The sequence below is a fragment of the Lepus europaeus genome, chromosome 5 (assembly GCF_033115175.1).
Source record: "Lepus europaeus isolate LE1 chromosome 5, mLepTim1.pri, whole genome shotgun sequence".
NCBI lineage: Eukaryota > Metazoa > Chordata > Mammalia > Lagomorpha > Leporidae > Lepus > Lepus europaeus.
The window spans coordinates 126,613,778-126,628,601 of NC_084831.1; the positions used below are offsets into that span (position 1 = coordinate 126,613,778).

At 48.5% G+C, this 14,824-nt stretch overlaps 1 protein-coding gene across 1 annotated transcript in view; it reads left to right on the plus strand.

The window, feature by feature from the left end:
• Positions 1 to 7,331: 7,331 nt before the first annotated feature.
• The window catches only part of PCP4L1 (Purkinje cell protein 4 like 1), a 29,925-nt gene continuing 22,432 nt past the window's right edge, over positions 7,332 to 14,824 (plus strand). The window contains exon 1 of the mRNA XM_062193726.1: positions 7,332 to 7,554. Within this exon, the coding sequence (XP_062049710.1) occupies positions 7,546 to 7,554 (9 nt within the window). The 5' untranslated portion in view covers positions 7,332 to 7,545. The remainder of the gene's footprint in view (positions 7,555 to 14,824) is intronic.

Sequence of the window (14,824 nt, forward strand, 5' to 3'; positions counted from 1 at the left end):
GCTGCTTCTGGGTCTCCCTCGTGGGTACAGGGGCCCAGCACTTGGGCCAGCTTCCACTGCTTTCCCAGGACAAATAAAATTAAAATAAATTAAAAATTTTTTACAAAGATAATTCCAGATTAACAGGGAGCTGGATTGGAAGTGGAGTAGCCAGGACTTGAACCAGCGCCCATATGGGATTCTGGCGCTGCAGGCAGAGGCTTAACTTACTGTGCCGCAGTGCCAGCCCCTGTGTTTATTCTTCTGCCCTCTTTATTTCCTTCTCCTGTACTGCCACTCTTTCCTGGGTGCCAAGCCAGAAGCTAGGGGCGTCACCTGGCCTCTTTGCTTTTCTTCCCACTTTCCTTAAACATGAACAGATGCTATGACCAGTTATTTCTGTCTTCTGACCTCTAAATGCCCACTACCTCTTAGCTAAGTTCTAGCCCTCATTCTTTGCATATTACTGTAGCCACCTATTAAATTGTTCTCCCTGATCCCTGCTTTGTCTCCTTCCAACCCATCCTCCACGCTGTTGCTATTTCTAAAATGCAAATGTGATCATGTCTTTCCCCTGCTTAAAATTCTTCATTTGCTTGCCATCACCTTCAGGAGAAAATCCAATCTCTTTAGTGTGTCACACAAAGTTCTTTGTAGCTGGCCTTTTTTTTTGTTTTATCTCTCTGGCCTCCTGTGTTCCCTCTTTACTTCCCTCCCCTGACCTAGCACATCACACTTTGGCTCTAGATGTGCTTACGTATCTGGAGTTCCCTGAACAAGCTGTGCTCACTCACCTCTGCACATCTGTCCTTTCTGTTCCTTCTGGGAACTGCCTGACACACCCCTATTTCCAGACCGTCCTCTGTGGTCCTCTTGTCCTCTAGGCCCTACAGACCTGAGTGCAACAGATGACCCCCGGAGCCTGTGGGTTATGGCTGCTCCTCTGGGCACAAATCCGTTACAGAACTCGTCACAGTGAAGAACAGTTTTTTCTGACTCTGTCAATCAACTGTGAGTTGTGGAATTGGCTGCATCCGTTATTTTTAGATCTTCAGGGTCTTACATGTTCTGGGCACATTTAATAAATGTTTATGGAGTGAATAAATTGGCTAGGATGTAAATTAAAATCCGACTTCAAACACATACTCTTTCTTTGTGGTATCTAGTGCTATTATTTGTAGCATTCATTCATTCAAGAAATATTAAAAGAACAGTCATCCATTCGGTACCTATTTAATGGGTATTTGCTTTGTGCCATGCAATTTACTAGCACCATGTCATCAGGATACATTCCTGTTTCCTCTTCGCTGCGGTCTTTCATAGCTGATTCCCCTTCGCTGGCAGGATCCCATCCGTGTTCTAGTCTCATCCCTGTCTCCTTCCTGAGCTCTGAACTGTTGGTTTCTTTTTTTTTTTTTTTTGACAGGCAGAGTGGATAGTGAGAGTGAGAGACAGAGAGAAAGGTCTTCCTTTGCCGTTAGTTCACCCCCCAAATGGCCGCTGCGGCCAGCGCGCTGCAGCTGGTGCACCACGCTGATCTGAAGCCAGGAGCCAGGTGCTTCTCCTGGTCTCCCATGGGGTGCAGGGCCCAAGCACTTGGGCCATCCTACACTGCACTCCCAGGCCACAGCAGAGAGCTGGCCTGGAAGAGGGGCAACCGGGACAGAATCTGGTGCCCCCACCGGGACTATTGAGCCGCGGCGCCGGCCTGAACTGTTGGTTTCTACCTGCCATGTTTGCACTTGACATCCAGCTGACCTCACTCAGATGTCCATGAGCCAAATTTCCAGTCTAGGCTTGACCCTTCCTGTGGGCCCCACAGATACTGGTACAAACACTTCTTTGAACAGGGAGGGTTCCTTTCCTTTGAGCCTTGTAATCTGCCTTTAGTCTTGTGTCTTTAAACTCACCGATGGTCTGCTGTGGTCTGTTGAATTCAATAGGCTTTCTCTTATGTTCTCCCCTACAGCTTTTGACCCCCGCCTGGATACCACATTCTCTTCTTTGAAACTCTTTCTCCATCACCTCTGTGATGTTATGTGTTCTTGGTTTTTCAACTCTGTTTCTAAAAGCTCTTTTTCCTTTCTTCTCTAATGATCATTTCTTAAGCCTAGAGATTAGGAAAAGCCATGTGTTTTTCTCCAGGGCTTAAGCTGAACCTTCCCATGCTTCTTCTATGTTCTTCCTTAATGATTCATGTATTTACAGAACTCTGGTAAAAGGTAAAAATAGCTAACGTTTTAACATCACAGTTTACAGAGTACCTTTATGTGCTTTATTTCATTTTTCCTCATCTCAGTATGTGAATGCCTCCAAAATCTACAACTCCGGCACCATGAAATATTATTGCTATTGATGGTCACTTCTGATGCCTCTGCAGGTCAAATCTCACTCTTTCTTTCTCTGGCCTCCCACTACTCTTGCCCAGATTTTGTTTTAAGTTTGTGAGGCAGAGTGTGGAGGAGAAAGGGGGAAAACAGAGAGACAGGTAGAGAGCAACAGCGAGAGAGAGAGAGAGACAGAGAGAGAGAGAGAGAGAGAGAGAGAGAGAGAGAGGAAGCTCCCATCTGCAGGTATGTTAATCAAATGCCCACAACAGATGCAGCTGAAACTGGGAGCCAGGAACTCAGTTCAGATCTCCCATGTTAGTGGCAGGATCCAATTTCCTGAGCCATTATTGTTGCCTCCCAGCATCTGTCCTAGCAGGAAGCTGGAGTCAGGAACCCATTATGGGATGTAGGGGTTTTAGCTTTTAGGTTAAATGCTGGCTTCCCTTGCCCAGATCTCTATCATGGCACCACTAACAATATCTTGCCTTGGCAGTCAGATGACAATCTCTCTCCTGCTAGACAGTAAGTTCCATGTTACATGGGATTTTTTTAAAATACCAACACCTAGCTTAGATCCTAGCCATAATGTGGGCTTAATCATCAATGAGTGATTGAATAACTTTCCCTGTTTCTGGGTCATGAATTCCAAAAGGCACACTGAATCCTTCCATAAATCTTCTTAGCAAATCTTTTTGATTCGTTATGCCATATGTTTCTTTTTTTAAAAAAGATTTATTTATTTATTTGAAAGAGTTAAACAGAGGAGAGGCAGAGAGAGAGAGAGAGAGAGAGAGAGAGAGAGGGAGAGGTCTTCCATTCTCTGGTTCACTCCCCAACTGGCCGCAATTGGGCGGAGCTGCTCCCATCTGAAGCCAGGAGCCAGGAGTTTCTTCCGGGTCTCCCACGTGGGTGCAAGGGCCCAAGGACCTGGGCCATCTTCTACTGCTTTCCTGGGCCATAGCAGAGAGCTGGATCAGAAGTGGAGCAGCTGGGTTTTGAACCAGCGCCCATATAGGATACTAGCACTTCAGGCCAGGACGTTAACTTTCTGCACGACAGCACCGGCCCCACCATATGTTTCTTGATGCTGTGCCTTCTCTTCTGCTGTTGTCATCATACTCACTGACACCTTCATACTTTCTTTGTACAACTGCAATATCACCATGTGGGCCTTCCTACTCCTGGTCTTTGCCTTGTCAAATCAGTCCTATATATTCCCCATTAGAATAATCTAGAAATGCTGTATGTGTGAAGATGAAGCTTAAATTTCTTATTCTGGGGCCAGGGTTGTGGCACAGTGAGTTAAACTGCTGCTTGGGTTGCCTACATCTCATATTAGAGTGTCGGTTGGAGACTCAGCTGCTCTGCACTTGTCATTGGCATTCTGCTAATGTGCTTGGGAGGGGCAGATCATGGCCTAAACACTTGCATTCCTACCACTGATATGGAAGACCCGATGGAGTTTCTGGCTTCAGCCTGGCCCAGCCCTGGCCATCGAAGTCAAGTGGGGAGTGAACCCACAGATGGAAGATCTTTTTTTTCTGTGTCTCTGTATCACTCTGCCTTTCATATAAATAATTAACTAAATCAATAAAGTAGGGGGTGGGGGAGAGAAAGCTATCTTCCATCTGCGGGTTCACTTCTTAAATAGTTGCAATGGCTAGGGCTGGGCCAGGCCAAAGCCAGGAGCCAGGAGCCAGGAACTCCATCTAGGTCTCTCCCATGGATGGCAGGGGCTCAAGCACTTGGGCCATCTTCCACTGCTTTCACAGGATCATTAGCAGGGAGCTGGATTGGAAGTGGAAGAGCCAAGACTCTACTCAGCACTTCGATATCAGATGCCTGCGTAGCAAGTGGGGGAACAACAGCAGCCCCAAATAATTAAATTTTAAACTTGAAGTTCTTAGTCTGATATTCAGGGCCCTGCGATGGCTCCTAAAACCTCATTATAAATTTGAGTTTTCTTTCATTATTTTTCTCTTGTTATCACCCAGCTACCACATCTCCCTCTCCTCCCTTTCTTCCTTCCTCTACTTTTCCTTTAAGACCTACCGAAATCCCACTTCCCCCAGGAAGCTTTTGACTCTTTTGGTCCTGGTTGATGTCTTGCTTCTTTGACCTATTGCTATTTACTATTACACAGCCTATTGTGTAGGCATACTTGGACATTTAATCATCTATGACAGGGATCGGCAATTTATGACCCATGATCCAAATCTGGCCTGCTGCTTGTGAGCTAAGAATGGTTCCACATTAAAATTTAAAAAACAAGAATAATTCATAAAACATGAAAATTATGTGACATTTACACTTTAGCGTTCAAAATCAAGTTTTATGAGGCTACAACCCTGTTTGTTTACATACCATCTATGGCCACTTTCAAGCTATCACGGGAGTCTTGTGTCATCTGGAAAGACCATCCATGTATGACCTTCAAAGCCTAAAACATTTATCATCTGGTTATTAAGGAGAAAGCTTGCTGATCCCTGATCTAGGATCTCGACTTCTCTCTGTCATCTTTTCACAGTTGTTTAAGGACTTTGGAGAGCTCTGCTTCACTGAAGACGATGCTCTCAAGCGAATTAACTGTTCATTAGAAATGGGGAGGAGGGAGGGAGGGAAGCTGGAAGGGTTGGCGGCGTGGAGTGAGCAAGAGCTCAGCCGGTTAGAATCCAGAGTCAGAGGGTCTCAGGGGGATGAGGGAGAACAGGTGACCCGACATAGAAAATATAGAAGCACAGGGGTTCCAGTGTAGAAGGGGTTGTTCTAGGTCCTTCTGAGCTCTGGCTTTTGAGAAGAGATCCTTGGTTTCTGGCTGAGAGAAGCTCAGCAATTAATGCCTTAGTTCTAGCAGGCCATGAACGAAACTAACAAAAGTGTGTAACTGCCAAAGCTCAATGTGTTTGGCCCTGGCCGACTGAAGCTGTAAATGAACCGAGGTTTTACAATGCCTGGGAGAATCACAGATGAGAATTTAAAGGGATTAAAGAAGAAATGAAAGCTGGGTGAACAAGAGTAGCAGCTGAAATTACCCGAGTGTTCATTTTTTCATAAAAATTATAAATATAGTAATTATTTAGTAAAGTTCCATCTAATTGGAAAATGATGTATACAGATTGGATTGTGGGCTTTCTCTTTCTCATCTGCTCCCTACACCTTGGCAGTCTGGGCACTCAGATATGGACCAAGAAATAAATCAACAAATGGGGGATTGCTACTGAACTGCAGGAAGAAACAAGTTAGATCATAGCAATTAGGACTTGGAGATTTTAGTGGCAACAGTGGGGCAGAGGTCGTGTGTGTGTGTGTGTGTGTGTGTGGAGCTTCACAGTCATGGCACAGTGGAGGGCTCAGTGCCAGACTGAGACTGAATGTAGAAGATGTAAACTAAGTTACTTTTAAAATTTTAAAGGTTTATTTATTTCTGAATGTCAGATTTACAGAGAGAGAGGGAGGGAGAAAGACAGAGAAAGAGAGAGAGAGAGAGAGAGAGAGAGAGAGAGAGAGGTCTTTCATCTGCAGGTTCACTCCCCAAATGGCCACAACTGCTGGAGCTGAACCGATCCAAAGCCAGGAGCCAGGAGCTTCTTCTGGGTCTCCCACGTGGGTGCAGGGGCCCAAGGACTTGAGCCATCTTCCACTGCTTTCCCAGACTATTAGTAGGGAGCTGAATTGGAAGTGGAGTATCTGGGACTCGAACCAGGGCCCATATGAAATGCCCAACCTACTACACTACAACACCAGACCCTCTTTTAAACTTTTAAAAATTCTTATTTATTTGAAAGGCAGACGGGGCCAGTGTTGTGGCACAGTGGATTAAGGCACTGTTTGTGACACCGGCATCCCATATCAGAATGCAGATTCCAGTCCTGGCTGCTGTGCTTCTGATCCAGCTCTCTGCTAATATGTCTGGGAAAGCAGCAGGAGATAGCCCAAGTGCTTGGGCCCCTGCCACCTATGTGGGAGACCAGGAGGGAGTTCCTGACTCCTGGCTTCAGCCTGGCTCAGCCTGACTGTTGTGGCCATTTGGGGAGCAAACCAGCAGATGGAAGGCCTCTCTCTCTCTCTCTCTCTCTCTCTCTCTCTCTCTCTCTCTCGTAACTCTGCCTTTCAAATAAATAAATAAATCTTAAAAAAAAAAAAAAAAAGGAGATGGAGAGGCAGATCGATCTTCCATCCACTGGTTCACTCCCCAAATGGCCACAACAGCTGGGACTGGATCAGGCAAAACCCAGGAGCTGGGAATTCAGTTTGGGTCTTTGTCACGGGTAGCAGAGACCCAAGTACTTGAGCCATCACCTGCTGCCTCCAAGGGTGCACGTTAGCGGGAAGCTGGGATAGGAAGTGGAGCTGGGATGCTATGCGATGTGGACACCTCCAGTAGCATTTTGACCGTGGCACCAAGCCGCCACTCCTGAAAGAGAGCCTCCTTTTGATTTTTTTTGCATTTCGTGGGAGATGGATTTTGACGAATCCTAAAGTGTCTTCGAACGCCTCAGATGTATGATCTTCCGCATCGAACAGGCACTCCACGATTTTCCTGTTCTTTGCCACAGAGCACTGGCCATTTGTTCCAGCCTGCACGCCCGCGCGACTCTTACACAGACTACCTTCCCACTGCTACATTTTAGTCGGCCATGTCTCTTGGCTTTACCCCCCCCCCCCCCCACCTTTGATTCACGGTTTCCTCCTTCCCGCATACCCTCTTGATTTCTTCCCAGCCCTTTTCTCTCTTTCTTGAATTCATCACACTCCTTCCTTCCCCCTTCCTCCTTCCCTCCTCCGTGTGCTACTCCTTCTTCCCTCGCTTTCACTGCTCCCCCTACTTGATTTCTGTCTCCCCCTCCGTCCCGCTCTCTGCCGGTCTTACCCTAGTTTGGAAATGCAGCAGACCTCCGGGCCTGCCACTATTGGATGCAAAGGGCTGTCACTCTGCAGTAGAAGGAGCTCCCATTGGCCTGGCTGGAGGCGGGTACCGGAGCTGATTATAAAAGGTGGGGCCCGGAGGAGGCTCGCGGAGGCTCTGACAGGACCGGGTCGTGAGGGCACGCTTGGCGGGAGAGCTGAGAACGTGCGGGGCAGGCGCCGGAGCAGCGGCTCTCTGCCCGCTCTTCTCCCGGTCAGCCGGGCCCGTGTCTCAGAGCCCACCAACTCCCGGCCGCCGTCCGTGCAGCTCCGAGGGCCCCTCGCCTCACCTGCGCGTGCCGCGCCCCGCGCGCCCTGCCCGGCCGCCGCGATGAGCGAGGTGAGCGGCGCTGCCCGGCCCCGGTGCTCTAGGTGGGGGCTGCAGCGGGGTGGAGGCTGCGGTTCGAGGTCCCAGGGAGGCGAGGGAGAGCGCACCAGACCCTCTGGAGGCGCTCCGCTTCTCCTCTGGGCAAGCTCTCACCTCGGGGCTCTGGGGAGCGATGGGAACAGTCCCCCAACTGTGGATGGCACTTTTGGGGTGACTGCAATCAGCTGTCGAGTGAGGGGGCTGAGCTTTCGGGTGGCGAGCCCTCTCTGCGGGTTGCTGCTCTCTGCTCTGTCCTAGAGCCTGAGGTTTTTCTCACCCCCTTGCTCCCCTCACTTCTCTCTATCCTCCCTCTCAGGGCTGTGTGCAGCATCCAACAAGAACTCCATCCCTGGCCCGCTTGGGACGGCCGCTTTCCCCCCTCCTGCCCTCTGCGCATTGAGTCAGGAATGGTGGCGGGACCCTTTCTGATCTGTAGAGGCCCCCGCAGTGGAGGTGTGCCCAGCTCCTGCAAGAGTAGAATCCCTCTGCAGAGCCTGTTACATCCTAGGTCTTTGAGCCGGCTGGAGCCGGTCCATTAACGAATGTCCTCTTTTCAAAGCATACTGTCCAGGGTGGCTGGCCGGCTTCAGGCAGAGGCGTTGGACAGACCCATCATCTGTATTTGTAGGCGCTGGCCCGGATCCAGAAACAAGGAGGGTCCTTCCGAAGTGTCTGGACAGTGGCCCCACAAGCTTAGCCAGGTCTTCGTGTAAATCCAGCTTCTCGGATCCCAGCTCTACTACCTACTAGCTGGGTGGCTTTAGGCAAATTACACAACCATTCTGTGCTTCAGCTTATCAGTAAAAACGGGAGGATGGTGCTTGTTCTATTTAAGGAGGTAATATAAGCGCCAAGTAGGCACTTAGTCTGTGTTAGCTGTTAGCTCCCTGATTCTTTTTTCCTTGTTAGAATGTTATGGAAAACAACCAACAGAAATCCCAAGGACAGCTGGTTAGTGAAGGAATAGGCCCTGGAGCCTACATCCCAGCTTAGATATAAAGATGAAGGCTTTTAGTAAGAACTGTGCAAGCTCCTACCAAAATTGTCATCTGGGGAGCCAATTAGTGCCGACTGCTATGTCGTCTTGGTTGCCATGTCCACTAAGTGTATCCCGAACAATTCAGCGTTTCCAGGGGGCTGAGGAAGAACCGAGCTGGTCTCGGCCCCTCAGCTGGTTATGGCTGTGCCCATGACAGTCTTCCCAAAAGAAGGGGGTGGGGGGAATGGACCTGCTTTTGGATCTTCCAGCTCTAACATGAGAAAAGGGATTTTCTTTGCCCACTTTTCACTGAAGTCTAGGATTCAAACCACTCCTCCCCTCCCAAGCCTTTCTAAATCTGATAGTTGTAATCCAAGCCATCCCCTGGGAGTTTATCTTAAGGCTATGCCAACAGGAAGATTTGTACTTGGCTTATACTTTTGGGGGAAGTGCGTGGCCCCACTGTAGGACATACCACGGGGGTTGGCGTTTAGCTGGGCATTTGGCGGAGTGCCAAGTCTGTTTTGTGACAAGGAAAGCAATTTGATGTTGGGGGGAGTCAGGTCTTGGGGTCCCTCCTGATTCAGCAGCTAAAGTGCGTTAGCCTCAATGAGGCAGCTCAGTAGAACTCAGAGTCAAATGCTCGCCTGGGACTCTCACTATGTGCAAGGCTGCCAGGCTCTTAGGCTGTCTGGAGAAACTGGTTTTAACTAGTAATTTAGCCGTCCAAGCTACCTCCTAATGTGGAGCTGAGCCCGGCTTCAGGGATGAGTATATGCGAAATCCAGAAGCAGCCACCTGGGTGTACACAGAGACCAACCATCTCCGAATCAGATCCCTAAGGGAGTCTCTCTGCTTCCCTAAAGGGCAAGACCCAGCCTGTCTTCTTCCTCTTGTGAACGGTATGATGAAAAGCGGAAGTGTTGCCCAGAACACTGGGGCTCCAGGGAGACTCCAAACTGCTTCATTTCTCCCAGGCCAGCCCCATGGGTCTCCTCCTTCAGCTTGAAGCACCCAGCCCAGGGAAGCCCTGTGTATCTTGACTCTTATGTAAGTTTCACCTCCCTCCCACCCCCAACCTGCTTATATTCTTGCTTCAGAGACACAGCATGAAATGAGAGGATTTGGGATGTCTTTAGGAGATTCTCATTTCACCTGAGGAACAAAATCTGGGGAGGAATCTGCAGATCCCAGGAAAACGAACAACGGAGGGGTTCTGGTGGAATTCCGGGGGGAGATCGGTGGCTCTTTGCTGTCACTTAGTACCGCTGCAGAGCGTTTCCCTGTGAGTGTGTGTGCGCGCGCGTGTGCGTGTACAGAGGAGCTGCAGGGGCTCATCTCCAGCTTGTCTACATTCACAGCTGCAGGCAGGCCTGGATTGCCGTGGATCACAGCCTGTCTCCTCCAGTTTAATAACTTTTCCCTAGTTTCAGTGAAGGATGGGGACGGGAGATGCATTCAGTCCCTGAGGACTCTTTTCTTTATAATCTCTTTCCACGCCGTGTAGCTGGCTGCTGGAGGCAGAGATGCCGGTTCTTCTTGTGATCCTGTTGCATTTCTCATCTGTGAGGAGCCTAGCGGGAGGAATCCTGGGTGTAGCTGTCATTCGGCTCTGATAGGAGCCATGGATTATTGGTGACCACCCTCCCAGTGTCTGTCCTGTGTTTTGGCTGCCAAGGCGCAGATCAACTAGAAATCTCATTAGAGGAGAGCTCAGAGCTAGTGCTTCCTTCATGATTCTGCTTGCTGTCTTCTTGCCTAATGGGCGTGGGATGTCACACTTTGGGGACCACATTTTTTTCCTTTGCACATCTGTGTCCATCTGCAAACTTCTCCACAATGGAAGTTCAGTCAGAGTGAATGTCAGTTGTATCTTTTGTGAGACCATTGTCAGGGAACTTGGTAGGGACTCGGAGGAAGAAATCCAAGTTTCTCTTTCTTAATGGGATTTTAGTATTATTATGGTTAGATTGGACACATGAAATAGAAGGGTTAGCTACTTGTTATTGGAATGCCTTGTGCCTCCAGAGTCACCAAAGTAAGGGAAAGCAGAATGTGGCTTCCCTCTCCTAGTCACCCACTTAGGTTGTTGGCTTTAGCTGCTCGGACAGGGCAGTCTGTGACTTAGAAGTGGACAACATGTCATCCTGTGACCTGAGAATATGGATGATTTTCTCCAAGCAGCAGCTGCAGCCGGTACCTCTTACAATGTCAAGACTCTATAGGGGCAGGCGATCCTAGGTAATGTGGCTGGAGTCCAAGCACACAACAAACCTGATGCATCTTTCATGTCTGCCTGTGGAGAAACTTAACTGATGAAAGGATGGAGATAGCGTTGCTGGTGGAGGGAAAGAAAATAGATCGATAATTATCTCTGCAAGGCGGTGCTTCTGCGAATGCCTCCCTCTGGGTTTTCCTCCTTTATTTTTATTTCCAAATTAGCTTTCATATTTCTACTTCATTATAGAAAAAAAAAACCCTTACTTTTGAGAAAATGTTTTAAGATAGAGAGGCAGGTATATTGGGGCTGGCACTGTGACAGCTGGTTAAGCCACTACCTGTGATGCTGGCATCCCAGATGGGCACCAGTTCAAGTCCTGGCTGTTCCTTTTCTGATACAGCTCTCTGCTAATGTGCCTGGGAAAGCAGCGGAGGATGGACCAAGTGCTTTGGCCCCCACACCCACATGGGAGACCCAGATGAAGTCCCTGGCTCCTGGCTTTGGCCGGGCCCAGCCCTGGCCACTGCAGCCATTTGGGGAGTGAACCAGCAGATAGATGATTTCTCTCTCTCTCTCTCTCTCTCTCTCCCCCCCCCCCCTCCTCCTCCTCTCTAACTCTGCCTTTGAAATAAATAAATAGATCTTAAAAAACAAAACAAAACACAGGTATGACTTCTACTAAGAAAATCTCAAAGTAGCAAAATATTTTAGTGGTGATTTGAGATTTGTTAAGGAGTCCTAAAAATCATCGTATCCAATCTTTTTATTTTGTGAATGAGGAAATTGAGGCCCAGAACTAATCTGAGTTTTCATAATACTAGAACCAAGACTATGGTAGAGTATTGCTGACTTCTCATCTTAAAAGAACTTCCCACAGGACTCCTTTAACTTGTTACCCCAGTGAATGTAGAATGATTTGATTCACGTGCAGCTTTTTTTTTTTATTTTTATTTTTTTATTTTTTATTTTTTACAGGCAGAGTGGACAGTGAGAGAGACAGACAGAGAGAAAGGTCTTCCTTTTGCTGTTGGTTCACCCTCCAATGGCCGCCGCAGTAGGCGCGCTGCGGCCGGCGCACCGCGCTGATCCGATGGCAGGAGCCAGGTGCTTACCCTGGTCTCCCATGGGGTGCAGGGCCCAAGCACTTGGGCCATCCTCCACTGCACTCCCTGGCCACAGCAGAGAGCTGGCCTGGAAGAGGGGCAACCGGGACAGGATCGGTGCCCTGACCGGGACTAGAACCCCGTGTGCCGGCGCCGCAAGGCGGAGGATTAGCCTAGTGAGCCGCGGCGCCGGCTCACGTGCAGCTTTTAATGAATGTTATGCATGCTTTATACAAGAAATATAAGGAATGTGATTTAATAAATACTGAGCAAGGGGCCTGCACTGGGGCGTAGCGGGTAAAGCCGCCGCCTGCAGTGCCAGCATCCTTTATGGGCGCCGGTTTGTGTCCCGGCTGCTCCACTTCTGATCCAGCTTTCTGCTATGGCCTGGGAAAGCAGTAGACGATGGCCCAAGTTCTTGGACCCCTGCATCCATGTGGGAGACCCAGAAGAAACTCCTGGCTCCCGGCTTCAGTTCTGGCTGTTGTGGTCATTTTGGGAGTGAACCAGAAGATGGAAGACCTCTCTCTCTCTGCCTCTCTGTAACTCTATCTTTCAAATAAATAAAATAAATCTTAAAAAAAATACTGAGCAAGAGAATAGAGAGGAGAATCAACTTGGGATACCAATATAGGACCTCTATAAGGATCTTTTTATCAACAAGGTACATGTTGGCAGAATACTAGGCAAGGCAGTCCATGCCCATTCTCATTTTTGTTTGTCTTTAAAGATTTATTTATTTATTTGAAAATCAGAATCACATAGAGAGAGGGAGAGACAGAGACAGAGGGAGAGATCGTCCCTCCACTGGCTCACCCCCCAGAGATGGCCACAATGGGCAGCGCTGAGCCAGGCTGAAGTCAAGAGACAGGAGCTTCTTCCAGGTTTTCTATGTGGGTACAGGGACTCAAGCACTTGGGCTATCTTCTGCTGCATTTCACAGGCCATTATCAGGGAACTGGATCAGAAATGGAGCAGCCAGGAATGAACCAATATCCATATAGGATGCTGGCATCATAGGAGGAGGCATTACCCACTGTACCACATTGCCAGCCCCTTACACTTAATTCACTTTTTTTTTTTTTAAGATTTATGTATTTATTTGAAAGGCAGAGTTACAGAGAGGCAGAAGTGGAGACAGAGAAAGGCCTTCCATCTGCTGGTTCACTCCCTAAATGGCCGCAATGGCTGGAGCTGCACCAATCAGAAGCCAGGAGCCAGGAGCTTCTTCCAGGTCTCCCACGTGGGTACAGGGGCCCAAGGACTTGGGCCACCTTCTATTGCTGGATCAGAAGAAGAGCAGCTGAGACTCGAACTGGCACCCGTATGGGATGCTGGCACTGCAGGCTGCGGCTTTACCCACTAAGCCAGAGCAATGGCCCCATTCATTCTTATGCAGGATGCCAAGTCACCTTAAGAGCTGGTGTGGTGACTACTGGAGTGGAGTAGGTGAGCTTGTAGAAATGAGGGAACAGAGAAGCCTAGAGGCCTTCAATGCATAGATTCTTAGTTTCCAAAATAGCAGAACATCAGGAACCAGAAAGGGAGGTTTCATTTCTGAACCATGACAGCAATTTTCTTAACTCTGACTTAGAGGACCCAGCACAGGAAAATGGGTATCGAAGCACAATTGGTGCACCAGATAATCAAATAGATTGTGGATATTTACTCCTCCATCTGGCTACTTGACTTCCAAGAGAGGAATAGAAAAGTCTGGGAGGAGAAAGGTACAAAGAAAGGAAAGAAGGATGTATTAGACTGGCAAGCTACGTGATGAAAGCCTACTGGAACTCCAGAATCCTATGTGCATGGTTTCCAGATCTGCTGCTCAAACTAGCTTGACTTGTCCCAGAATTACTGTTGCTGCATGAGTAAGCTAAGGCAGAAGCAGATCCAAAACCACTTTTCCCAAGAAATTTGCATCCCTGCAAGGTGCCTATAAACAACAGCCTAGAAACCTAGACTGTCACACTCTCCTCACTGAAGCCCAGTTTCTGCTTCCCTCTAGCCTGTTGTCTGCTACAGGCATGCCCACCTAGGTTTCCCAGTCTTCACCCAGGGAAAGAGAGGTGCCATTTACCAGTCTGCCATCCTTGGTGATGCTTCTCTCCCACACAAAGCCCTCCAGCTGAGTGTTTGCTTTGTAGGCTGTGGGGGGATTTATAAGTTTATTTTGGGACATTAACACCATGGTGGAATGCACATTGAAGATTATAGTAATAAATGATGCTTTGGCACTAGTCTTTCTCCCACACCCCCTAACCCCCAGTATGGGGTAAGGCACAGCTCCAAGCCATGTGCAGAGTGCCATGAATAACCACTCATTAAACCGTGGCAGCCCATGCTGGGGGGAATGGGCTGGGTCTGTTGACTCACTGCATGCCATGAGCTGGCATGGCCAAGGAATTCTGCTGCTGACTCCAGGGGGGTACTGCTATTCCAGGAAACAGGGGTGGGGTAGCTGAGGGAAGAAGGACACACTGGGGGCTTGGTTGCTAGGGCAGTTTAGATTATATTCTTAATCTTAGCAGGCCTCTGAGATATAGGGCATCCAGGTTATAGGCCATATATTAGGAGAAGAATGTATGTATGTAGAACCTGGAGTAAGGATTCCCAGTTCTTTTTCTGTTATCTTGACTGTGACCTTGAGCAAATCTTTCTGAAGCTGTTTGAGGACTGCAGCTGGTTGCTGCACAGAAAGAATTGAAACTGTTCCAACAGTTCTCCAAAAACAGCAGGCTGGGGTCATGCAGGGTCACCAGGAGATCCCAGAAGCCTCTCTAAAGTCCTTTAGCAATGACCTTCATTTAACATTGGGGGAGAATATGTCAGTAGAGATATAAGGGTCCCTGGGGTCTCAGGGTGGGAGTAAAAGCCTTTTTGTTGCTACTTGGAAGCAGATCCACTAACTCCAAGCCCGTTTCACTTCCTGTACCTCTA